The sequence below is a fragment of the Octodon degus genome, unplaced genomic scaffold (assembly GCF_000260255.1).
Source record: "Octodon degus isolate 3935 unplaced genomic scaffold, OctDeg1.0 scaffold00073, whole genome shotgun sequence".
Classification (NCBI taxonomy): domain Eukaryota; kingdom Metazoa; phylum Chordata; class Mammalia; order Rodentia; family Octodontidae; genus Octodon; species Octodon degus.
This window is the reverse complement of record NW_004524649.1, coordinates 1,183,114-1,209,302: the sequence shown is the minus strand read 5'-3', so window position 1 is coordinate 1,209,302 and position 26,189 is coordinate 1,183,114. Positions and strand designations below refer to the sequence as shown.

General features: G+C 50.5%; 1 protein-coding gene across 1 annotated transcript in view; it reads right to left on the bottom strand.

Moving 5' to 3' along the window:
* The window catches only part of Cacna1a (calcium voltage-gated channel subunit alpha1 A), a 184,335-nt gene that overhangs the window by 104,294 nt on the left and 53,852 nt on the right, over window positions 1-26,189 (bottom strand). Inside the window, exons 3-5 of the mRNA XM_023720124.1 lie at window positions 23,010-23,101; window positions 20,599-20,751; window positions 15,868-16,061 (exon numbers count right to left, since the gene is read on the bottom strand). Coding sequence (XP_023575892.1) covers window positions 15,868-16,061; window positions 20,599-20,751; window positions 23,010-23,101 — 439 coding nt within the window. The remainder of the gene's footprint in view (window positions 1-15,867; window positions 16,062-20,598; window positions 20,752-23,009; window positions 23,102-26,189) is intronic.

The window sequence follows — 26,189 nt, the reverse complement described above, 5'->3', positions numbered from 1 at the left end:
TCTAATGGTGTTTGTAAATAGGATATCAAGTCCGCATCTTGTACAGCAATTAACCACTAGGAAGAATGTATGCAATGTGTTAATTATTGAAACTGCCCTACTGATTTGGTTTGAAACTGTCTCATTGCTATTTGTTTCTCAATAAAATTATGGAAAAAAACAAACAAACAAAATATGGTGAATGTTTCAGTTTAATAAGTGATTACAGGGATGGGGTGATAGCTTGGCTGTGTTCGTGCCTGTCTGGCAAGTGCAAGGACCCTGGTTCGAGCTCCAGCACCGCACACCATGCTGGGCCCAAAACCAGGCATGATGGTGCACTCCTGTAATCCCTGCTCTGGGGAGGCTGAGACAGGAGGATCACTATGAGTCTCAGCTGCACAGTGAGACCCTGTATTGAATAAATAAATAATAAAAAAATGATTACAGTGAAAGGCACATTGCCATGACTGTCACTCAGAATACTCCCCCTTGCATGCAGCACACGTAGACCTGTCATTCTTCTGACTTTCTGAAGCAGGCATGGAAGTCTTGTTTTGTGAGTGTAAGTTGTGTGGCCTTGATGTCCTCAATCGAGGAAAACACACTTCCCTTTCGTGGTCACACTGGTGGGGGGGGCAGAGGTCTCAGCACAGAAGGTGGGTGCAAATACACTATTTATTTGATAGAAATTGTCATATACGTTTTAAATCAACTCAGGATATCAAGGAAGCCGTGAAAAGACACTCACGCAAGAGGAATTGGAGAACTGCTTCTGAAACTGGCTAAAATGGGTGGGCAAAGTTCAGGGAAGGGTTCTTTTTTCTGGGGTGACGGCATTAATGGCATTACGCCTTCCTGTAATATAGTTTTAAGCATTCACTGTATGTTTGCTCGCCAGTGATATATTAATTCACTGTCTTGGTTCCTTTTCTCTCATTGCTGAGACAAAATACTCTACATCCAAAGCGAAACAGGGAAAGGTTTAGTTAGGCCACAGTTTGTGGAGGTTTCAGTCCACAATTGGCTGGCTCCAAGGCAGGGTGGCACGTGGCAGAGGGCAGCAGTTCATGGTGGCAGAAGACAGCAAAAGAAATAAGAGCAACAGGGCTGGGGAGATGGCTCAGTAGAATAAGCGCTTGCCTGGCAAGCACAAGGATCTGAGTTCAATCCCCAGTTCCATCAAACATAAATAAATAAGAGCAACAAGGGGAAGGTTTCCCCTTCTTTGCCTCCCTATACTGTGTGCGGGCCACCTGCCTGAGGGTGGGCCTTGGGTGTAGCACTCACCCCCCATCCCAGCACTAGACCCTAAGTGAATCATGAACTCTAGATTTAGCTGTTTTCAAAAGCCCAACCCCCATGACCGCATGAGGCTTTGGGGGGACATCCAGACACAAACCATAATCTCCCAGCCCTGGCCCCCCAAAGACTCACGCACATCCCTTTATGCAAAAGTGATTTAGTTCATTTCTAAGAACTGCCAGGGTCTTAACAATTGCAGGATGCTGAAGAGTCCAAGGCCCAAGCCTACTCCAAAATGTAAGGCAAACTTAGCCAAGAGCCCTTGTACAAGTAAAAAGAAAGTTAAAACACCTCCCAAATTCGGTGGCACAAGATAAGTATTTCCATTTCAAAATCTACAAATGGGGATACAAAGCAATGGAAGCAAAAACTACATTAAGCCCTGTAGTTCCATGAGGAACATCTGAAGGGATTTGTGAAAGTTGTGAGCTCCAGAGGGCTTGGGGGGCCCCACCGCTGTGGCACTTCTGGTGGCAGTAGCTCCTAGGGCTTCTCTCTCAGGCCTGCTTTGCTCCCTCTTTGCAGCTGTCCATATAAGATCCATGTTTCTGGCTTTTACAAACTTGTGGGGTCTCTGCTGCATCTTTGGCTTGGTACTCACAGCTTCACACGCTGCCCTCTCAGAGCACACTGCCTGGCCTTCTGGGCCTTCTAGAATCAGGGCGGAAGGCTTCACAGCCCACAACGCTTACACTCTGCATGCATGCACCCAGAGCCCGCGCCGCAGGGACAGTGCTGAAGTCTGCTGTCAGCTGGGGCAGTAGCCAGGCTTCACCCTCTCTCAGCTGCAAGGGTTGAGCTCCTGGATGACTGAGCTCTGAGGAACCAGTTCTCCACACTGCCGCCATTCGAGAACAGGCGCTGTGCCACTTTCTCCTCAAAGTGAAGTTTTTCACTTGTGCAGTTTTGAGGTTGCAAAGGGGTAGAGACTCGCTGCTTCTTGTGATGCCCTCAGGCCGTCATTTATAGCCCTGTTTCCTTCTCAACAATCCAGATCTCCTCTGTTGTTGTTTGTTTGTTTTTTCTTTCTGTATTTTAGGAGAGGGCCTAAAGGGTGTCCAGGGTCTCACTATTAGATCAGACTCATAGTGATTCTCCTGTTTACAGCCTCCCAAGAGCTGGGATTACAGGCACGCACCATGCCCCGGGGGCGGGCCGGCATGGCAGGCCTGGGGATCAAACCCCTGCTTGCAGGTGCTTTAATCTGCTGAGCTATTTAGCCCACCCTTCTGCTCTGTTTTTGCAGTACACAGCTCCACAGGAGCTTCCTTTCTGGCCAGAGTCACAACACTTTAAATCATCCAGCTGGGCCTTTTGCTCTTGATTCTCAAATAGATCTGGCTAAAGGCTCCCAATAGGAGCCATGTCATCGTCTCAACATTCAGCTGCCTTGAAATTTCTTCTACAAGATTAATCAGTCCACCACCTTTAACTTTAGTCTCAGGCAAAGTCTCTGCACATGAGCGAAGTGATAAACTTTTTGCTTGACCATAACTTACATTGTCTGGACTCTAACAGCCAATGCAGTCCTTATTTCTAGTAGAAACCTCTCAAGCCTGTTTTTTTTTTTTTAAGTATTGTTTTAATATTTATTTATTTTTATTTATTACATTTATTTATTGTGTGTGTGTGGCCAGCTCAGCCCACCAGGGGGCGAGTCTGGCTGGCATGTGGTGCTGGGGATCGAACCGCGGTCCCTGTGCTTTGCCAAGCTTGTTTCAAGTAGGTGCTTTAGACCACTGAGCCATCTCTCCAGCCCCGTCAAGCCTGGTCTTGACCAGCAGGACTTCTGTCAGCCTTCTGGTCTTCTGAACTCTGACCAGAATCTCCCATACAGAGCAGCCTAAGGCATTCCAGCTCTGGTTTTCAGGCTGCATCTCCAAACCTTTCCAAGTTCTTCCCACAAGCCACTGCCAAGGGCTCCTGAACCACATGCTCAGGTATAGTCACAGTAACAGCTCCACTTCCCTGGTTCCAAAGTCTGTCTTAGTTACTTTTCTCTAGTTGCCGAGACAAAATACTCAATGCCCAAAGTTAGAGGGGTAAAGGTCTAGCAAGCCCACATTTCCTTTTATAAGGCTGCCAGCCTTATGTTGGAGCAGAGTCTACTGAATGAGCAAATGTTTTGCTTTTTGCAGAGCTGAGATGGAACCCAGTGCCTTGAATGTGCTGGGTAAGTGCTCTACCAATGCACTGCAGCCCCAGCTCAACATACTAATTTTTCTTTTCAATTTTTATCATTATTAGTACATGTTTGTAGTGCATGATGATTACATTCTTCATGGGGTTTGGCACATGTACATAAAGCATCTTAATTTTTTTTTTTTTTTGGCAGAACCAGGGATTGAACTCAGGACCCTGTGCTTTCCAGGCAAGCGCTTATTCTACTGGGCTATCTCCCTGACCCAACATCTTAATTCTTTTTTTACCCAGCCCCATCTTCCTTCACTTCTTGGTCTCTTTCCTTTTGTAAATGACCTATGGCTTGGTACCCACAGTACTCATATAAGAGAAAGCATCCAGTATTTAAGCTTGTGTGTGCATCCATTTTTCCTACAGATCACTTAAGTTTATCCTTCCTTACAGTACAGCAGTTCTCCATGATTTGTAAAGACCACATTTAATTTTTTATTTTTCAGGGAAGGGACTACAGGGTGTTCAGGGTCTCACTACTAGATCAGACTCATAGTGATCTGCCTGTTTACAGCCTCCCAAGAGCTGGGATTACAGGTGTGTGCCACCACTCCCAGTCTCTATTGCCGTCTCAGCGTGCCCTGGGGGTGGGTCTTGCACTGGCATGGCAGGCCTGGGGATTGAACCCCCGGCCCCTGCACCTGCTTGCAGGCACTTTAATCTGCTGAGCTATTTGGCTGGCCCAAGACCACATTTTCTTTATCCATTCATCTGTTGAGAGACATAGAGGCCACTTCTAAGAAAGACCTAGCTGAAAAATAATCAGCCTTAAGAACTGGAGACTGCAGACACCAGTCCCCATCAGGTCCCCCTTACCTTACCTGCCGTCACTATTCCCTGGCTCGGTGGCTACTCTGTAAGGCAGGCTTGTACTGCAGACATGTACTGACGAAAACAAAAATTAAAAGAGAAATGACAAAAATAGTGAAGGTGGCGCTGGGGTGGGCCTGCTGGGGAGCCCTTGCCTAGCAGGTGTCAGGTCCTGGCTCCACCCCAGCCCCACAAGAAAGGGGTAAGACAGTAATTTCATGTGACAGGTAATTTGCCACACAGAAAATAAAACAGACAAACAGAGGAGCCAGCTTTCAGCATGGACACAGGCTGCAGCTGGAACGGTGTGTTCCCACTGCAATCCGCTCCACAAGCTCTGCACTCCGGGAGGCCCCAAGAGCCCTTGGGAGAGGGAGGACAAGGTCCCCCCGCAACTGGCCCTGCGCTGCGGCAGTTCAGGTTTCTTGTTCCCATTTCTTGGGCTAAATTTAGCCCAGGAGCAAAGGCAGGCAGCAGTCAGCAAGAAGGAAGATGCAGGCCACCGGGAGAAGTCACAGGGGCTTGCTCCTCTGCCTAGGGTGCAGCCAGCATGACCCAGGCCATCTGTGTCCAGGTCCTGATGGTCTCAGGGCCTCGGGGCCTGGGACGTGCTGCCCAGCATGGTGGGTAACACAAAGCAACTTGGTCTTTTGACACAATTTCACCCTCTTAGGGATCCCATGAGGCTGTATGTAGTCATTCCCATCCTCCCAGGTGGGGAAACTGAGGCACATTTAGGTGAAAATTTTATGCCCACTGTCCTGTTGTGGGCTACACGCTGTGGGCTGTCCTCTTCATGTATGTAAAAATGCAGGTGTGCATCACCTCCCAACAAAACAGCATGCCTCTGTATGGTGGCGCACACCTGACACCGGAGCATTGATGAAGCTGAGGCAGGAGAATTGTTCCACGTTTTCAGCCATCTTTGGCTACACAGGAGCTCAAGGGCAGCCTGGACTACACAGCAAGACCTTGTGTCAAAAAAAAAAAAAAAAGAAAAAAAAAAAAGCTGAAGCCCTAAGCCCAGGCACCCGTGAGCAGCACGGGCCATCTGCTTAAGCCCTACCTCAGAACCTGCGCATGGCTGTTCTGCCTGGAAACCTTCCCTGAGACTGTTATGTGCTTCCTTCCTCTCCTGCTTTGGTCTGTGCTCCTTAGGAAAGCCGTAGCTTTTACAACCCCACATTTTAGCCTTGATCCCTCTCTTTCCTGTTTTTATTTGTTGGTCCTTGGCACTTTACTGCCTAGTATGTACTTTACTTATTTCTCTTTTCTGTCTCCTGGCTAGAGTATCAGTTCCACAAGGGCCAGGTAGGCACTTTGCTCTTCCTGTTTCCTACTATATTACCCGTTCCTGGCACAATGTCTATAACTGGTGATCCCCAAGTGTTTGTTGAATGACTGAATGAGAGGTGGGCCTGAGTTTCCAGTATAGCCTGCACCCTCAGCCCCAAGCCAAACTCCCTTCTGAGCTCCTCTGTGTGTCTTCTTGCCCAGGCCTGGGGCGGGCTCAACTGCTTGGCATTAGAGATCCTTTTCCATATTCCAGATTCAGTGATGAACAGGGAGAATGGTAAGAGAGGGATGGGGCAGGTTTGGATTAGGATAGGAAGGTGGCCCAGCTATGCTGTGATTTTGGGGCACCAGTGCAGGTGTGGGCCTCTCACCTCGGTTCTCAGTGCTTTTGGGGGTTCAAGTTAAGGGCAGGTGTGTGCCAAGCCTGGGTTCTGGGGGGAAGAGGCAGGAAGACAGCCTGCTTGTAAACCCACTAACAACCACCAGAGGAGGTCTGTTGCACCCTCCAACAGGCTTGTCTACAGCCAAGCTCAAGAGGAATGTAATTCTGCATCAGTACTGTCCCCTAATACTTCTGGCACTGGGGTGAGCCAGCCCTTCCTAGCCCACACATGGCCAGCTGAGGGCCCAGGACAAGAGTGGCCAGTGAGCGGCAAGTGGAGAACAAGGTGTTCTGGGAGGTGGCTGCTCTGTTAGCAAGATCCCAGGTGACTGCTGCACTTAGCATAGCCCCTTCTTGCCCTGGTACAGGTGTGACCAGCAAGTGTACATATTGATAAAGCCAAAGAGGATGTTTGTTACTGCTACAGAATCCAGCTGCCTAACTGATGCACTCTCTTTTCACAGGAGAACAGGTCTATTTTAGCTCACAGTTTGTAGAGATTTTAGTCCATAATCAGCTGGCTCCAAGTTAGAAGGGCATCATAGAGGAGAAACAGCCCAGGGCAGGCAGGAGGCAGCAAGCAAGCGACAAGTCACAAGCATGACCACAGCTGTCCTCTCTATCCCTTATTTTTATCTGGGTCACTTGCCTTTAGGACAGGTAGTGCCTCATACCCTTATGCTGGAGTCACCCCAGGAATCAGTGCCTGCACATCCTTAATCTTAGCAGCACACACTAGACTCAGCCAAAAACCTGCACTACATGGGGCTCTGGGGGACATGTAGATATAAGCTAACACTTGACCTTCCCCTTGGGTCTTCCCTTGTCCCTAGTACTGGGGATGGAGCCCAGGATGTTCACACTGAGTCATGTCTTCATCTCCTTTAGAAAATATTTTTGTTTCGAGACATTCAAACTCATTAAGTCAGTAAGTTGCCTGGGTCGGGCTTGAATGTGGGATTGTCCTGCTTCAGCCTCCCAGAGGTTTCTGGTTCTCCCTTGGTGTGCCTCTTTCTCGTCACTCAGCCTTGGAGTCCCCTTCAGAGATGAGCTCTGGTGAAAGGGTTTGTCCTGTCCCACAGCCCAGCCAGATATCCCTTCTCCAGCACTCCCAACTCTCTGCATCATCTTGACGGTGTATTTTAATATCCCACAAACACCAGCTCCCCAAGGGCAGACATTTTTTCTACCTTGGTTCCCAGCATGCAGAGCAAGCACATAGTAGGGGCTCACTAAGCACACAGTAGGTGTATGCTAAGCATTAGTTGAATGGTGACCATGCATAATCCTGAGATTCTGCCTGTGGATTGTTTGAGTGATATTAATAACGAAGTGGATTTATCTCACTCAATTTGATAGCTTGATATATCTGATAAGTTAATTTTGGTAAAAATGAGACTGGCAATGAGAAGCAAGGCATGTGCAGCATAGCCAGGGCCACATCCAGCACTCCAGAAGAAGGCCTGCTGCTGCTCTGCTGCTTGCTCTTTGCTGCCTGTGGGGGGGGGGGTGGAGGTTGTGGTGGTGTGTGTGTGTGTGTGTGTGTTTTAGGGAAGGGTCTACAGGGTGCTCAGGATCTCACTACTAGATTGGACTGGTAGTGATCCACCTATTTACAGCCTCCCAAGAGTTGGGATGACAGGCGTGCACCACCATGTCCAGTCTTAATTGCCCTCTCAGTGTGCCCTGGGGGCAGGGCCGGCAAGCAGGCCCGGGATCAAACCTCCGGCCCCTGCGCCTGCTTGCAGGCGCTTTAATCTGCTGAGCCATTTGTCCAGCTCAGTGTGTTTCGTGTTTATCACAGTAGGCCCATGGTAGCAGCAGTGGGAGGGAAGGCATGGATCCATTCTGGCATCGCTGAGCCTGGATGGCACCTGACACATACGAAGCCTGAGATAAATACTCGGCAAGTGCTATGCCTTCTGTCTGGATGTCCCCCAAAGCCTCTTAGGTCCACAGGTGGAACTTTTTTGGATGTGGCTGGATCTAGAGTGTGCGTCACTGGGCCTCATTCGTGGTGCAATGCTAGGATTAAGGGTCTGAGTGCTGCCCATCCTGATAAAATAAAAGGGGCAAAAGTCACTGTTAAGGTCCCTTGTTGCTTTGCTACCTTCTGCCCACCCTGAACAGTTTCTCCACTGTGATGCAGGAAAAGTGGGATGATTGTGAAAAAGCTAGAGTCTGACAATGGCCTTGAGGGCAACTGCGCATCCCAGTTAAACCTGCCATAGATCACCTCATCTCTGTTGATTATCTTTTGAGTCCTTCCCCCCATTCACTCTCAGAACTGTGCTGGGTGGATGGTAAATGACAGGCTTCCCAGCTGTCTCCCTGGCTCTCTGGCTGGCTCGTCTACTTTCACTCACTCCCCTTCGCCTCCAGGCAGCCTCTGTGCACCTCACAAGTCAGCATGGCCCGCCTCACACTCCACCTGTCTGGGCTGCCCTTCCCTGTACTCCCACCTGGCTCCCTCACCTCCTCCAGGTCTTCATAGGGTGACAGGCGCTCCCTCCCCCAGATGATCTGTGAGCCCCTAACTGCTTCTGTCTTCTCCTTAGCTCTCATCATCCTCTACCACCACCTCTGTGGTTGACAAACTACAGCCCGTGGATGGCCACCTGCTTTGGTAAAGTCTGACTGACACAGAGCTGATCAGTCACAGGTTTTGTGGGCAGCTGCTTTTGCCCTATCACAGTGTCCTGAGTAGTTGCCACAGAACCTGTATGTCCCATAAGGCCTAAAATACTTGCTGTTTACCATTTCCCCTTTATCGCCATCCCCCATTAACACATGAACTTCTTGGTGCCCGGAGAAGTGACTGAATACAGCAGGCCCCGAGAGTGTACTTGGATGCAGTAGACATTCATTGAATGGTTGTGGGATGAACGAGTGCCAGGATGGTGCTTCCAAGTTCACTATTTTGGTATTAGACAAGATAAATATCTATGAATAGGAAAAGGCCATGACCAAAGACAACTTCCGATTGTTAGTGACTATTTGCCTCAGTTTCCTCATCTCCCAGATTTAGGAATAGCTCCCCTCAAAAGGTGGTTTTTTAGATCACCATTGACATTTTGGCTGTGTAAGTAACTGCAGTAGGGACTGAGCCAGACACAGATGGTAAGAATTCCAGTTACTTGCTAAACTGTCACCTCTGAGAATTTCAGTTACCTGCTATGCTATTACCTTCAGAAATTTTTAGCTACCTGCTAAACTATTAGCACTAGGAATAGCAGCTACCTGCTAAACTATCACCTCCTTGGGATTTCTATCCACAGCACCTGCTCAAACCACTTGTGAAAGTCCCTTGAAAAAAAAAAAAAAAGAAAGTCCCTTGGTCCCAGATGGGGGTGGGGCGTTCTTCGACACCCAAGGATAGAATTCATTGGGGTTCAAGGGTCTGTACAGAAAATGGTGACCCATCTCTGTTTCTTCACTTCTACTAGAAGTGGGGTATTTGTCTTCCATTATGAAAGGAAGACGCAAGTGGCAGTAGCATGGGAAGAACTAGGGATAGCACCACCAGCAGGAAACACACATAACACAGAGATATATGCAATGGCTCTTAAGGTTAACACTTCCATGCAATTATGAGACTTATCGGATCTGTCATTAGGTCTCACTGTCAATGTGTTATTAAAGAGTACATATCTTGAACTACATAAAAAATCTCTTGTCTTTCTTTGTAGTACTAGGGAATGGACCCAAGGAGTGCTGAGCTTTATCTCCAGCCCCTTAACAACTTTTTAAAAGACTTTGAGACAAAGTCTCATCTTGGTGAGCTGCCCAGGCTGGCCTTGAACTTGCAATCTTCCTATTTCAGCCTCCATAGTGTCTGGGATTATAAGTGTGTGACACCATACCCAGCACCAATCTGTTTGTATTTTTCTTTAATATTTTGATAACAGTTGCAATTCGGCTTCCTCTTTCATCTTACGTCAGTTATTTAGACCTTTAAAATCATGGGACAACAGATTTCTACCCCAGACTTTAGAGAGTGTTGAAACAAACTGCTCCTTAAAAAAGCAACCCTTTGTGCTCTATCTAGGTCCCTCGCTCCTCCCTCCCTCCCTCCCTCCTTTTCTCTCTTTTCTCTTTCTGTAACTGTCTCCTTGTGACCAGCTCAGGCCACAGAGAAGAGGAAACTGCAGGGATCCCACCCTGGCACTTCCACGCCCTGGCTGAGTGGCTTCAGGCTGGCCACTCCACCTCCCTGAGTCCTATCTATGGCACAGGGGCTAATATTCCCTGCCTCACAGTTTTTTATTGTTTTTAAGTTTTACAGTCCTGGAAGTTGAAACTAGGGGAAACTATCTCTGAGTGACGTCAACTCTCTTTTTTGTTTTGAGACAGGATCTGACTAGCTGAAAGCAGGTTCCCCAGCTTTCAGTCTCCCAAATGACTGGCATTCCAGGGCATCACAAATTCATATATATATATATATATATATATATATATATATATATATATTAAGCGAAACTCTAGCCAGGGATGTAGTTCAGTGGGAAGGTCCTAGGCTCAATTCCAAGTACTACAAAACCAACCGACGGACCAACCCTTCTATCCTCAGATCTCCTCAGTTCTTCCACCAGTGTTTCCTTCCTGTCCTGGCTCCCACTTGACGGCTCCTTTGTGTCCTCTGCACTCTGACAGTGTCTCATCTCCTTTGCACGTCAGACCTTCACCCCTCACAGAGAGCTGCCAGCTGTCCAACGGAATGTTCTGTCATCTGGGCTTGTCACATGCTTTGCTTGTGACTCAACTGGGGTTATGGGTTTTTGGGAAGAGGACCACAGAGGGGAGGTGACTTCCATGTCATGAAATCCAGGGCCAGGTGACACCCACACCTATGGGAGATGTAAGCTCTATCACTTTGTCGATCAGTTTCCCACTGGAAGATGGCACTTTCCCCTTTTCCTTATTCTAGTCTATTCTTTTTCTTTAAGTGTATTTAGTACAGGGTCTACAGGGTCTCACTACGTAGAACTGTAGTGATCCTCCTGTTTACAGCCTCCCAAGTGGTGGTATTACAGGTGCACGCTACCATTCCCAGTCTCAATCACCATCTCAGCACATCCCGGGGGCAGGGCTGGAATGGCAGGTCCAGGGATCGAACCCCCGGCCCCTGCATCTGCCTAAGCAGGTGCTTTAATCTGCTGAACAATCTGGCCAGCCCTCCTTATTCTATTCTTTGTAAGACCTTTTCAGACCCTAAGCCCAGGCAACAAGGAGGGAAGACTAGGTTCCATCTCTTTGAAGAGCTAGAGTGTGTGTGTGTGCACGTGCTGTGGTTTGGATATGGTTTTGGGGTTCCCAAAAGGCCCATGCAGTTATAGGCTTGGTCATCAGGGGGTTGGTATTGGAAGACGATGGGACCCTTAAGAGGGAAGGAGCTCATGCCGAGGGGGCGTGGCCTCAGAGGGGACACCAGAGAGCCAGCCTGAGCCTCCCTGTCACTGCTCCTCGGATTTTTTTTTTTTTTCTCCGAATGCCTTCAGGACAGGTTTGGCTGGCTTGAGTTGTGGGGATCGAACCACAGCAACCTGAGCCTGACTGCTTTGTTGAAGCAGCCACTTAAAGAGCTGAGCTAAGGGGCAATGTCACTGCTCCTCGGATGGGGATGTGACCCCTGGCTCTCGCACTGGCTCCCCTGTGCCATTCACTACAGGGCCCTCACCGGAGCTGAGCCTGTGCAGATGTCGTGCCCTGGAGCCTCCCACTGAACTAAAGATGCCTCCTTTTCCACCGTAAGTAACTTCTATCGAGTATTTTGCTATATAAGAAGAAGAAAAGTGACAAATATGGAGTGGTTTTATACATATATACACATACATATGATATATATATATATATATATATATATACACACACTTGCATGACTTCTTGCATAAGGGAGGTTTGTTCCATCTTTTATTGTGTGTATTTTATAATAAAAATGGTATTTATTATTGCCATATCAATGTATCAGTGATTAACTTACTCCACTGTGGGCTGTTCAGATAGGTTATGTAAGATGCTATTGTCCAGAATGCTGGGTGCCCAAAAGGTGGTTCCCCCCCTTTGTTTTCCCATTTAGGAATAACACAAAATCTCCATTTTTTACACCTCAAGGCTTGCAAGAGAAGTTTAAACATTTTCTATATTGTAAAAGTAAAATGGAGCTGGATAGACAGCCCAGTGGTCTAACAGCCTGCCCGGCAAGCACAAGGACCGAGTTCAATCCTCGGTACCACATGTTGTGCCAGACCCAGAATCCCGGGTGCACCATGCCTGCCTCGAAACTAGGCAGGGTGGCGCACGCCTGTAATCCCTGCTCTGGGGAGGCTGAGACAGAAGGATCATCACGAGTCTGAACTGTGTAGTGAGACCCCTGTATCCAACAAATAATAATAATAATAGTAAGAGTAATAACATTGTTATTATTGTGGTGCATGCCTGTAATTCCAGCACTTGGTAGACTGAGGCAGGAGGATCATAATAAATTCAAGGCCATTGTAGGTTATGTAGGAGAACTTCCCTTTGTTTCTTTCTTTGGCAGAACTGGGGATTGAACTCAGGCCCTTTTGCTTGCCAGGGAAGTGCTTATTCCACTGAGCCATCTCCTTGGCCCCAGAAAACTTTCAAAAACAAACAAAACTGAATAGCAAAACAAAGCAAAGAAATAAATCACGCTCATCGTAGAAAAACTTGAAAAGACAGAAGTACAGAGAATAAAAGGTTCCCAAATCCCACCCCCCGGGGGCTACTACCTGGGTAGAGGGTCTTCCAGGTATTGGTTTACTTGTATCTGCATGTTTATGTACTTTTGATCATAAGGTTTAAATTGCCTCAATTCCTTTTATTTTTATTTTTATATTTTAGTACAGGGTCTACAGGGTCTCACTATGTAGATTAGACTTGTGATCCTCTAGTTTTCAGCCTCCCAAGTGCTGGGATACCACGCGTGCGCCACCACACCCAATCTCAGTCACCCTCTCAGTGCGCCCCGCGGTCCCTGCACCTGGGCGCTTTAGTCTGCTATCTGGCTGGCTCTCCTTTTTTAAAATTAATCTCCCTCCTCCTTATGAGGTGAATGTGTCCCTGCGTCCTTAACACTCTCCCAACAGATGACTTTTAATGATGCCACAATGTCCTCTCAGGTGGGGGTGGGGATGGGGTGGGGTGGGGGTGGGGGAGGCACGTGCATTGTTTAACCATTTCCTTATTGCCAGGCTATTCGTTGCTTCCAGTTTTGTTCCAGTTTTATAAATAACCCCAGGATACACATCCTGATTTAAACCTTCGACAGTGCCACCGCCGATGAGTCGGGACCAGGATTTCTTCAAAAGGCATTTTAACAGGAAGCCAAGAGAGGAAGGGAAGAAACAAATTGAAAACCTGGAAGGGGACCAAGCAGCCGTGTGGAGGAGCTGCCACCATCCTGGGGTGGAAACGTTTTCCCCCCAACATCTGCCCGGCTCCCACTTTCTCTACTCAAATGTCACTGCCTCTGATGCCCTCTGTGATGTCTGACCTAGAATCGCACCACCACCCATCCATGTCCTCCAGAGCTGCTTCATCCCACACCACACATCTGCTCACTGCCCGGCGCCCACGTTCTGGTGTCATTTATTAGTATCTTTATGTGTCTGAGTTTTTCCTAAGAAGATGGGCATTTTAATCTCTTTTTTTGCCCCCTCCAGTACTCGAGATTGAACTGAGGATCTTCACACGGAGCTCTAATCCCAGCCTTTAAATTTTTATTTTAATTTTGAGATAGGGTCTTTTTTTTTTTTTTTTTTTTTTTTTTTTTGGATAGGGTCTTTTAAATTGCTAAGTTGCCCAACTTGCAATCCTCCTGCCTCAGCCTCCTGAGTGGCTGGGATGACAGCTAAATATCACCACACTCAGCCACATTTCTGTCGTTCTAAGGCCCCTGGGTTGTGGCACCCATTACACCAGTCCCTGGAGATGAACATAATAGTGACCTCAAGAAACCCCAAGCAGGAGGAAGGTAGCAAGCAGAGGTGTGACAGTGAGCAAGTTCCACCCATGGAGGGTGAATCCTGGTGTCCCTGGAAACACAGGGCACAGCTCCTAGGGAGCTGATTCCCCAGCCTTTCGGGCAGCGGTGGGGCTGTCCCTGGCCCCATGAGCACAAACAGGGTGCGGATACAAGGGAGAACCTGTACCTCCAAGAGCCCCTGGGTTCTCCTGTGCAAGTCTTTGAGTGGAACAAAGCAGTCTCCCCATGCAGGCAGAGGCTGTTGCAGGAGCCGCACCCTTGGCCTCCACCCACTAGGTGGCAGTAGTGTCTGTCTCCTCACCTTAGGAATGAGGACCTAAGAATTATGCAGTTGACCCAAGCGGAGAGGCACACCTCTTCCAGCACTCTGGGAAAGGGAGGCATAAGGATCACAAGACTGAGCCCAGCTTGAGTCCTCCCTGTCTCAAAATGAAACATTTTAAAAATAGCCAGAGCTATAGATCAGTGTGAAGACCCTGAGATCAATCTCCAGTACTGCAAAACAAAACAAAACAAGCTGCAGACAAGGCTGGCTGCCCCCCAGTAGGGCAAAAACAGTCCTGGGTGAGAAGTTCTGCCTTAGAGTTTCATGACATCAAAATCACCATCTGGGCTCCTGCCCGAAGGACAACACTGGGACACGAGGGCCTGGGATGTCCTGGAAGTCCACACTGGGTCAGTGGTGGCTGCTGGCGGGGTTGGGTCGGGAAGCAAGTGACACCCTCAGGTCATGGCAATCAAAATTTCAGTTTCTGACAGGGGCACTTCCAGGTGGGAGAGGGGCTGACCCCGCGCCACCCCCGGGCCGGGCCTGTGCCTCTCCCCATTTTGCACTTGGGGAGGCCAGAGCAGGCTTTGGTCAATGGGGTGTAACCCTTCGCCCAGGCTACCCTCAGGACACCATTATTCCCTCCTTATGCTCTTGAGGTGGAGTGACTTGTGCAGGGCCTGACGTGCACCACTGTTCACAGTGGGGTTTTCTTTGCTGCTTACCCCTAAGCTGCGCCCTAAAATGGGCCACTAGTCAAAAGGGTGGGTTCTCATGAGGAAGGAACACCCTTAGAGAACGCGCTCTGAGACCTGAAGGAGAACTCAGCCCCTGCTTGAGCCCAAGGAAGCCAGGCAGTGCTCCCCCAGAGCACACACCATGGCCAAAGGGGCCAACCTGGACTGCTTTCAGCGCGAGAGCAAGTGCAGAGAGGAAGTCTGTGAGGGGGTGCGATGCAGAGGCAAAGGGGTCTGGAACCTACACCCCTAAACACCTAGCAGAATTGCAAATGCTTCCCCACACCACTGTGGTGCCAGCCTTTCCTGGCTTTTGAGTTTCCAGCGGTGGTCATGCTTTCTGGACCAACGGGCAGTGCCCGTGTTTTGATTTGCTGGGACGCTTTGTACAGTGTCATTGGGAATGTCAGCTGGTACAGTCACTATAGAACTCAGTATGCAGATTCCTCCAAAACTAAAGAAATTCCACTTGACCCTGCTGTACAGCTCTGTTCTTTCTTCCTGGAAAAAGTTAAGGTCGTCATATAGCGCTCCACGCACACCTGTGTTTATGGCAGCATGACGCACAATAGGTCAATCTGGGAAGCAGCCCATGTGGCCATCACTGGATGAATGGAGGAAGAAACGTGGTGCTTATACACAATGGAGTACGACTCTGCCACACAGAAGGATAGGCTTGGGTCATCTGGACGGAAACGGATGCGTCATGAGACCACAATGCTAAGTGAAATAAATCTGATGACACAGGCACGTACACAGCATGTAGTTTGCACAGTGAGCAATCCCGCGGCAAGCCTGGCCCTCCTCACCCCAGAGCTCCTCATTCTGGAGAGTCCCAGCCACTTCCCCAGGGCCACCTCCTGGTGTCCCTGCGCCACGCAGCGACACTCACATTGTAGAGGAGATCGGTCCAGCCTTCCATGGTGATGCACTGAAAGACAGTCAGCACGGCGAACAGGATGTTGTCGAACTGAGTGATCCCGTTGTTGGGCCCTTCCCAGTACGGCTGGCATTTGGTCCCATTGGGACAGGTGCGGGCGGGTTCCTCTGTCCCGCATGGAGCCGGGGACTCACCCTGGATATCATCTATGAAAGGGGAAGGGAGAGAAGTCAGCAGAACCAACCAAGAAGTAGGGCCCTGTGGGGACCTAAGGCTGGTGGGAAAAGATGACTGGCATCAGGTTATCCAGCTTTCTTAAGAAAAATTATTTACTTATTTGAGACAGGCTCTCACTATGCAGCCCAGGCCAGCCTCAAACTTGCAGTGTTTGACTCTCCTGTTTCTTGTTTTGAATGAGCAGTGTCTGCTTTTGTGGACCTACACATTGTTTCTACTTCATTTCTCCCCAGGCTTGAAGACTCATCTCTTTTTATTTCCTGTGCATTTATTTTGCAGTTCTTTTTCTTAAACTGCTGAGATAGATTACTTTTAAGGCTATGAATTGCCCTTTGAGTGTAGTTGTAGCTGTATCATTACCATTTTTGTTAAAATAGTTTCCAATTTCCATGACTATTGCTTCTTTGATCTGCAAGTAATTTCTTTTGTTTTGGGCAGGGGGAGTGCTGGTAATCCCTCAGGACCTCACACTGGCCAGGCAGGTGCTGTGCCGCTGAGCTAAAAATTCCTGCCCCTGACCTGTGAGTCATTAAGGAATGTCTCTTTTAAGAAACATGTCATATATGCAAGGTGTGGAAGGAAATGAAGAGCGACAAATTCCTGTGGCCCTTTCACCAACTTCAGCACTTAGCAAACTGGACCCAATCCTTTTTTTTTTTAGAACCGAGGATTGAATTCAGGCCCTTGCGCTTGCCTGGGAAGCACTTATTATACTGAGCCATTTCTCTGGCCCGATACAATCTTTTTTATGTTTTTTAAAATTTATGGACAGGGTCTCACTACCCTGTTGTCTCAACCTTCTGTCTCAACCTCCCCTGTGCTGGGATTATAGGTGTACAACACCACCCCTAATTTCGGTGGCTGGCTTAGTGCTGGGTTCGTAAGGCATGTGGTACCAGGCACTGAACCCAGGTCCTTGCACTTGCCAGGCAGGTGCTTAGACAGCTGAGCTATCTCCCCAGTCCCTCAGACCCAATTTTATTTCATTCATTTCCCTTTTGCACGCTTTGCCTCACCAACTACAATTTTTTTTTTGAGACACAGTCTTGCTGAATCACTAACTTGCAATCCTCCTGCCTCAGCCTCCCCCACTACTGAGTCTGCTGGCATCCAGTTTCATTACAATTTTTTAATCGTTGAGAACAAATCACTTCATCCACACCCAAGTGCCATGGCTCTTAACTTGCTGACGCTCTAAGCCTCCTTTCTGTCCCTTATGCCAGCCTCCTTGGATCGTGATCAGAAACACGCGTTTACATTTTCTGTGCTTTGAACTTGGAGGAGAGGAGCTGGGGTCCGCGGTGCGGCCAGCGTCAGTGAATGCGCAGGCGCGCGCTGTGGTCCTTGAGCGCGAGGCGTCGCTGGCCGGGGCACGCTCGCCTGCTGAGCTGCTGGTTCTCTTCCAGCCTCCCGGCCAGCCGCTTCATGATTCAAGGCGCGGGGAGCTGTCCCGGGGGTGGGGCGGGGACCAGTAGCACACATGGTCCCTACCGTCACCCAAGGCTCAGGAGCAGGAGCTGAGTCTTCTCAAACAGAAGGAGGCAGATTGTGCAAATGCCAGAGGAGAGAGGAACGTGCCAGTGGACGCCCCTTTCACTGGAAGCCAAAGCCAGCTTCCTGGAGAGGCAGCAGCCGGGCTGGGCATGAAAGGTCAGCTCCCAGGCCAGGGGGTGGGGGTCCTGCTCAGCCGCCAGTCTGCCAGAGGACCTCTCGCGGTGAACGACCTCCTTTTTCTTTTCTTTCTTTCCTTTTTCTCCCTCCTTCCTTTGATCCTCCTCCCTCTTTGCTAGTAGAGAGAGTTGAACCCAGGGCTTTTCAGCTGCACTACAGCCCCGGCTTTTATTTTTATTATTTGGGGAGCAGGGTCTCCCTAAGTCATCAGAGTTGCCCAGGCTGAGCTCTAATTTCCCATCCTCCTGCCTCAGCCTCCCACAGAGTGGGGATGATGGGTCTATGCCATGACACGGCCTGGGACACTTTAGAAGGTTTAAAAAAGAAAAGCCAAAAACAAGAGTGACCTGTCCAACAAGAAAACAAGCAGCTGGACATTAAAATCAAGCTTCCTCCTCATCAAGACCACACTCAATGTCTGTGCGACAGACTTCCGCTGCCAGGGTTCAACCTTGGCTGCTACCCCGGCAGAGGGAGGCTCAGCTCCAACCGCAGGGAGAAGCCTTGCTGGTCTGAGGCCCCCCAGCCGGCCTCCCACCGGTGTAAGCTGTGGGGGGCGCCTTCCCTGCTGACGGTGGGCTTCCCCCAACACACAGGCAGGAAGCAAACAGTGCAAATACGGGGCTCAGAGCAGGGCACGAAGTGACCCATGCTCCTGCTTTGACGCCGCTGGCCGCAGGCTGCTTTGTCTGGACCCTCAGGGTCTGCCTGGTCTGGCAGGGCTCTGTTCCCTGCACCTGTGCAGCCGTCCCGTGTGGCCCAGGTACCCCGAGCCTCTTGATGCTGTGTGGGGACAGGGCTTGGATTCCAGACAGCTGCCAGGAAGGCAGGGGGGTCTCCTTCCTCCAGGGCTGGAAGCTCCTAGAGAACAGGAAGCTTCCTACTTGTCTTGGCGTTGCTCGGCTGTTTAGGATGGCATCGGGCGCACAGGAACAGGCCCGACGTGAGGAGCAAAGCTGTGAACCGAGCTATCTTTAGCCAAGTGGCCCAGCGGTGTTCTTGGCTGACGCCTGGCGCAGCCCCCCGCTCCCAGCCCCGCAGCACAAGTGCTCCCGAGGTGGCTTCTAGAAGCCATCCAGAAAGGCAGAGGAATTTGGTTATAAATACATTTTAAAATTAACCTGCTGCCGGGGTGTCTGTATATATCTGTCTCTTACTCACACGTCTTGTATTTTTAATTGTGAGTGCCTCAGCCATCCTAAATCGAGGCTTCCTACCCTCCACTGACAACGCCCCCGTCTAGCCCCGCAACCCTATTCAGACCCAGGCCAGCATGGCCTTCTCCTGCCGAGAATCTTAGATAGAAAAACAAATCAGGAAAACTTCACAGAAGGCTACAATCCAGAAGTCCTGGTTTTTCCACTTGAGGCTGATCTTTCTGAGGGTCAGTGCCTGGCTCTCTCTCTCTCTCTCTCTCTCTCTCTCTCTCTCTCTCTCTCTCTCTCTCTTTCTCTCTCCCTCATTCCCGTCTGGGTGATGAGCCCAGGTGCAGGAATAGATCTGCCTCAATTAACACCTTCTTCATTGGGAAAAGAAATAATTAGGACATACCATATTGAGCAAACGTCACAGGCCCAGGAGAGGAGAAGGGAGGAGCCGAAGAAGAGACAGAAAGAAGGAAGAAAGGGAAAAAAGGACCAATGCCCAGCCTTCTGGAATACACCTTACCCATAGGGTTTCCTTCTCTGGCCGTAGGGAGACAGGACTTTGTGGTATTTTTTTAAAAATTGGTGCTTGGATTGAACCTGGCCTGTGCATTGGGCTATACCCCCAGCCCTTTTTGTTTTTTTATTTTGAGACAGGGTTCCTCCAAGTTGTCCAGGCTGGCCTCAGACTTCAGGTCCTTCCACCTCAGCCTCCCACAGGGTAGCTGGGAGGACAGGCATGTGCCCACCACCCTGCCCAGCAAGACATCCATGAGAGGTGCGGCCCCAAGCATGGACAGCGGGCACGTTGGACCTTCTAACTGCTGGCTCAGGCGCCTTCTGCTGGCCCAGCCCTGCAGGAAGCTGTTTCTGATTGGCTGGTCCAGGCCATGCAGAGGCCTGTAGGCCCATCCTGCAGGCTACCAGGAAGGTCCCTATTGTGTCTGCTCAGTTACAGGCAAGCCAGCACCACCCACAAGCAGCAGGCCAGAGCCCGTCTCTCTTCAGGACAAGCTGAGGTTCCCCAGAAGGAGCCCTGTCTCCATCCCATGCTAATTGCCTGGCCCCTGCATTGCCTGAGACACCTCGGATGCCTGCTCAGCCCTCCTGAGAGCTGGGACCCAAGAGTGGGCACATCAAAGTCACAGGTGGCACCTCACTGTCTTGCACTGTCACCTCTGTGTGCCTGCCTTGCTCTCTCACCCCCCACCCCATCCTTCCAACACTTGGCTCATTTCCAACTAACACTTGCTCCCTGGGCATGCGAAAGAGAAAGAGAGAGAGAGAGAGAGAGAGAGAGAGAGAGAGAGAGAGAGAGAGACCCCCCTACTCAACACTGTAACAACTGCCAAGATCTGGGGCACAATGCAACTTGCTGCTTTTCCTAGAGGTTTTTTGTTAATTTTTTTTTTTTTTTTTTGACATAGGGTCTTGCTGTGTACTCAGGCTGGCCCTGAACTTGGAGATTCTCTTGCCTCAGCCTCTCGATCACAGGTGTGTGCCACCAGGCTTGGCTAAAGAATTTTATTTTCCCTTGTGCCTGCCAGCCTTGTGTGCCACCCCTGGGCAGCATCCCAGAGCAAATTCTGCATGCCAAGAGGACTAAGCCAGCCCCGGCTTGTGACTCCCAGGCCCATGTTCCCCAGGGGGAGGACAATGAAAAAAGATACATCATGCTGCTTCGACCTACCTGTCCCCTCTTCAAAGCAGGTGGTATGAAATTTTCCCATATAAAATTCTAACCCTATGATTGCAAAAATAAGGATTGCAAAAAATAGGAGGAGGCCGATCTGCAGCAGAGGGATCATCGCCTTCATGATTGACTTCAGGACGACTTGTAAACCTAGAGAGACACAGACAGAGAGGAGAGGGGAGAGGCCATGCCCTCGTGAGGAGTGCCCCAAACCTCACTACCGAGGTGCCTTCTGGGGGGGGGGGGGCTGGGGCAACAGGGAGAAAGGGTGATGGGAGGGAGGGCTCCTCAGAGGTTGGTTCTTATAACAAAAGGACAGTCATTCTTAGTTTTTAACAAGACCTTTTCATTCGTTTGTTCATTCATTCATTCATTCATTCATTTATTCATTTGTGGTGTTGGAGGGGTCAAACTTGGGACCTCATGCAGGCAAGGCAGGTGCAGTACTCTGAGCTGCACCTGCAGCTGGTACAGGCCTCTTAATTTTAAAGTATTTTAGAAAGGTAGTTGGATGCTGCTCCCTTTGATCCAGGGCTTTGGAACCAATTTTCAAAGTGCTGGGCCACTTATACCCAGCAGGGGGCGCCATTTACTATTTATTTTCTTTGGTTGGTGGGCACATCTTTTTCTAATTCCAGCAGATACCCTCGGACTTGGCTGCAGCCTGCAGAGGGCGTCAGCTGAGGTCCCAGCTATCCACACAGAGGAAGCTGTGGCTGCAGAAGCTGAAAACAAGGCTCAGGAAGGGCCCGGTTTTGCCCAGAACCCAAACAATAGCAAGGCCCAAGATGTTTTTATTTTCTTATTTATTTTTAGTACAGAGTCTATAGGGTCTCACTACATAGATCAGACACATAGTGGTTCTCTTACTTTCAGCTTCCCAAATGCTGAGATTACAGGTATGCACCACCACGCCCAGTCTCAATTGCCCTCTCAGTGTGCCCCGGGGGGCCGAGGGGGGGGGGGCGGCAGCATGGCACACCGGGGATCAAACCCAGCCACTGCATTGTGCCTAAGCAGGTGCTTTAGTCTTCTGAGCTATCTGGTTAGCCCTTGTTTTTGTTTTTTGAGATAGAGTGTCGCTGTGTAGTCCAGGGTGGCCTTGAACTTGCTGCAACAAACTCGACCCTCCTGCCTCACCCTCCCCAGTGCTGGGATTGTAGGCCTGTGTTACTGTTCCCAGCTAAAGGGCAGGATTTGAACTCTATTCCTCTTGACCTGAAGCCTAATGTTGTCCCAGCTGAGGATGGTGATTTCTTTGTTTTGAGCAAAGATGGTGGTGAACGAGAAGCCAAAGGGCTGTCGTGGTGGGAAGGTCTGCTTAGGGGGAGTTTGGTCACCGGTGAGGCCAGGGAGCCCAGACAAACCCTGAATCCTAACCCTGTTCAGCACCCAGCACCCCCCACACCACATATGGTGCATCCCCACCAGGCAGTGGCTGAGCCACAGAGCTTCAGGGTCTTTGGGGAGAGAAGGGCTTTTGTTTGACCACACTGAAGTTCTCACTCTGCTCCAAAAGTCAACTGTTCTAAAACTCAAGAAAGGCTCATAAAAGTAGATGCTTTTTTCTTTGTTGCAAGCTGCAAGGAGATGGAATGAGACTTTCAACTCCCTTTGGAATGAGGTCAAGTCCTATTAGTGTGACCGCTGTCCTGTATCCAGCTGTCCCTTGGGACCTGCGGGACAGCGGTCCCAGCACCCTCCTCCTGGGAAGCAAATCCGCAGATGCTCAAGTCCTTTATATGAAATGCCCCAGGATGTGCCCAAGGCCTGTGCACCTCCTCCTGTAGTCTTTACTCCTCTCTAGATGGCTCGGAGCACCTAAGAGAATGTAGGCTCCAGGTGCACAGCTCTGATATTATGTTGTTTAGGGAATAACAGGAGGGGAAGTCTGTATGTGCTCAGTATGGATACAGTTGCTTTGCCAAGACTGTGTTTCTGTTTTTTTTGACTGTTTTGAGACAGGGTCTTACTATGTAGTTCAAGATGGCCTTAAACTCATGGGGATCCTCCTGCCTCAGGCCCCCGAGTACTGGGACGACAGGCATGCACTGCCAGGCCTTGCCTTTCGCCACTTGTGGGCAGTTCAACCCTGCTACAAATTTCCAGCCACTCTGTGCCTTGGATTTTCCCTTTATAAAATGGAGCTGTCAGCATGAGGAGCTACCTCCCAGGTTGGGGGGTGCTACATGGGGTATGGTGGGCTGTGGACTCCGTCCCATGAAAAGCAGTACTGGCTAAACGGGGTGCCTCCTGTGGTACTCTCAGGACCTCACCTAGCCCTGCAGCCAGGTTCCTGGTGGACCTCAGGGACCATCCCCAAAGAAGAGGGTGCCTTGCCACAGGCTGGGGCCTGCAGAGGAGACCCTCGAGCAAAGCCCACATGGGGTTGGTGGAAACTCACGCACTTGGAATTCCTGACACCAGCTTGAGTGGCCGCAGCACCCGTACCGCTCTCAGCGTCCGCAGGTCAAACTCCGTCCCAACTGTCGCCAAGATGCTGGAAGAGAAGGGGCAGAATGGGAGACAGACGTTGGTTGTCAGGGTGGTACAGAGAAGCGCGAGAGTCCCACGGTGTCCTTTCCTGACTGAGTGACCACAGGCAGGTGACTCAATGACTCTGGGCCTCTGTCTGGTCACCCACTGTGTGGCCTTCCCAGCTCCTGATGCACGGGAGAGAAAGTGATCGAGAGACTCAGCAGATGTGTGACTGATGGACGCTCTTCAATACTGCAGAGACAGGGACGCCAGAGTCCCTGGGCTGAGTGGCTGGGTGACATCCAGTGGGCGTCAAGGTCAGGATGGATCAGGCCTTGGGAGGCTCTTGTCTACCTGCAGGATGGCAGTTCAGTGCTAACAGTTCAAATCCCAGCTCTGCTCCTCCCCGCTGGGTGACCCTGGTGACGTCACCGCACAGCTCCACACCTGTTTCCCCTTCTGTGATATCAACAGCACGGACAACTCAAAGGCTTCTCTCAGGGTCACTGCCTGTGACGTTGTTTGAATGTCCTGTGCCAGGCGCACAAGCAGGGTGTCCACTACTCAGGGATAAATGACAAAACCAATCATGCCAAGGACCAGCTGGCTTGAGGTAGGGCTGCAGACCCCAAGCTTTGGGTCAGAAAGAGTCAGTTTCATAGACACAATGAGTAAGAATCAATGCACCCTCATGTGGTAGCACAAACCTGTCACTCAGCACTCAGGAGGCTAAGGCGGGAGGATGGTCAAGTTCAAGGCCTGCCTGGGTAACTCAGCAAGACCCTGTCTCAGACAGACAGACAGACAGAGTGATACCACAAGGTGAGAGGGCCTCCTGTGGTAACCGTCCTTCCCCCAGAAGACCAGGCCTGGTCTGTCCAACAGCTTCCAGGGGGCAAGGGCTCTCCCAACATCTACTTCCCATCCATCTCAGAGCTCGGTGGTAGGCAGAGAGTGGTGGAGGCAGACGGCAGGGGAAGGGTCTCCCGTGGTAGCATCCAGGGGGCAGTGCGAAGAGCAACAAAGCAGAAGGCTCTGTAGTGGCACACGAGCGCCTCTGGGAGCATTTTCAGTGAGGCCGGGAGCTGGGCCTCATGGCACTGCGGCCGTGGCCGGCCAGTGTTCACAGCTGTGAGCTTCAGGGCTTCTCCCCAGAGCCTGGTCTGGGGGACAGCAGGAGCAGGAGCAGCCCATGACTGAGACTCATGAGGGTGGTGCCTCGTGGCCCTCAGTGTGCAGTTCTTGGGGGTGAGCTCTACATGCATGCTGGGCTCCCAGGAGCCTGAGCTCATCTGCTTGGGTGTAACTTGCCCTAACTCCCCGCCTCGCCTTTCCTCTCTCACCAGCATCTCCTGGGATTGTCTGCTGAGGGACTGTGCCGCCGACTCTGTTTCAGGGATATTCTGGGTGATCCCAGACAACGAGGGCCACTCCCAATCCTCCTGTCAGGATTATTCCTGCAGCACAAACGGGCCTAGCAGCTTGGACGGCCCTGTCTCCCACCACCAACCGTGTGTCTGAGCAGCCCTGGGCGCTGAGTGCAGTGCCACACGACTGTCATGGTCATGCATAAATGTTTAAAAGAACGTGCACATGAGGAATGAATCTGCTGAAGATGGGATGTATTCTCAAGGGGAAAGAACCCCCCCCCACTTCCGTCCCAGGCTTTCTGCATTGAGCTACAACTGCAGTTCCTTTTTTAAACTTTTTATTTGGGGTCAAGGTCTTGCCAAGTCGCTAACTTGTGATCCTCCAGCCTCAGCCTCCCAGAATCCTACAATCACAGGTGTGTGCCACCTCGCCCAACAAGGCAGCTTTGAGTACAAGGCAGGCCATGCTCACAGCCCGGGGCTCGGGAGGCCCCACCTCAAGCTGACACCTCACAGACAAGAGGAACTTGTTCCGGGAGGAAGACCCTTTCCACGCCTGGACAGGGGTTACAGCAGGCATCTTGAGGTTGGAAGTGCATGCAAATGCAACTGGACAGGGCCGTGAGGGGACTCGGGCTGTGAGGGTGACAGGAAGTAGGGCCACACTGGCTGGCGCTGTTCTCGACGAACACCTATGAGCTATATGCACCAGGGGCTTCACCTGGGCACATGTGTGCATGCACAGCACGCCCTCGTTCTTTCCTCTCCCCTCTCCTGCCCTTATCCCTCCTTCTTCTCAGTCTCCTTCCTGTTCCTCCCTCTGCCTCCCTCCTATGAGGAAAAACATGCGATCCTTGTCCTGCTGAGTCTGGCTCGTCTTACTCTACTTCCAGTCATTCTCCTATCAATGTTAGTATTTCACTCTTCATGGCTGAGAACGACCTGCTCTGCACCTATCCCGTTTTCTTCACCTGTGCACCTGTTGTGGCCCACCTGGCTGCTTTCGTGGCTTGTCCATTGTGACTCCCAGCTGCGCAGCTGGCCACAGTCTCCCCCCACCAGCGCTCTGACATCAACAAGCAAGCCCTCCAACTCCATCTCACCCAGCGCAGTCCTGCTCCCGGGTCCCACGTTCAGCTTTCCTGGCATGTAAAAGCTGTTGGCCAGAGTGTGCACAACACACTGTCCACACTGTTGCCCTTTATTTATTTGCTTCACAAACAGGAACTGACACCAACAGCATGGGAGGTCACATCCAGGTCCTGGCCAAGTCTGGGGGGAGACTGACAGGAACCCCAGTGAGCAGTCCCATGTCTGAGGGAGGAGTGTGGAAGAGAAAGACAACTGGGGACAGGGCAGGAGCCCCTTGGTGACATGCAGTGGGGTCAGGGGATACCGTCAACCTTTATATAGACAAAGGTTCCTTTCTCTCTCTTTTTTTTTTTTTTTTTTTGTATTTTAGGGAAGGGTCCACAGGGTGTTCAGGATCTCACTACTAGATCAAGATTCGTAGTGATATGCCTGTTACAGCCTCCCAAGTGCTGGGATTACAGGCGCGTGCCACCACGCCCAGTCTCAATTGGTCTCAGCACATCTCGGGGGTGGGGCTGACATGGCAGGCCTGGGGATCTAACCCCCGGCCCCTGCGCCTGCTTGCATGCGCTCTAATTCGCTGAGCTATTTTGGCCCAAGACAAAAGTTCCTGCTCTTCCCCACCCGGCAGTTAGGATGACCCAGCTG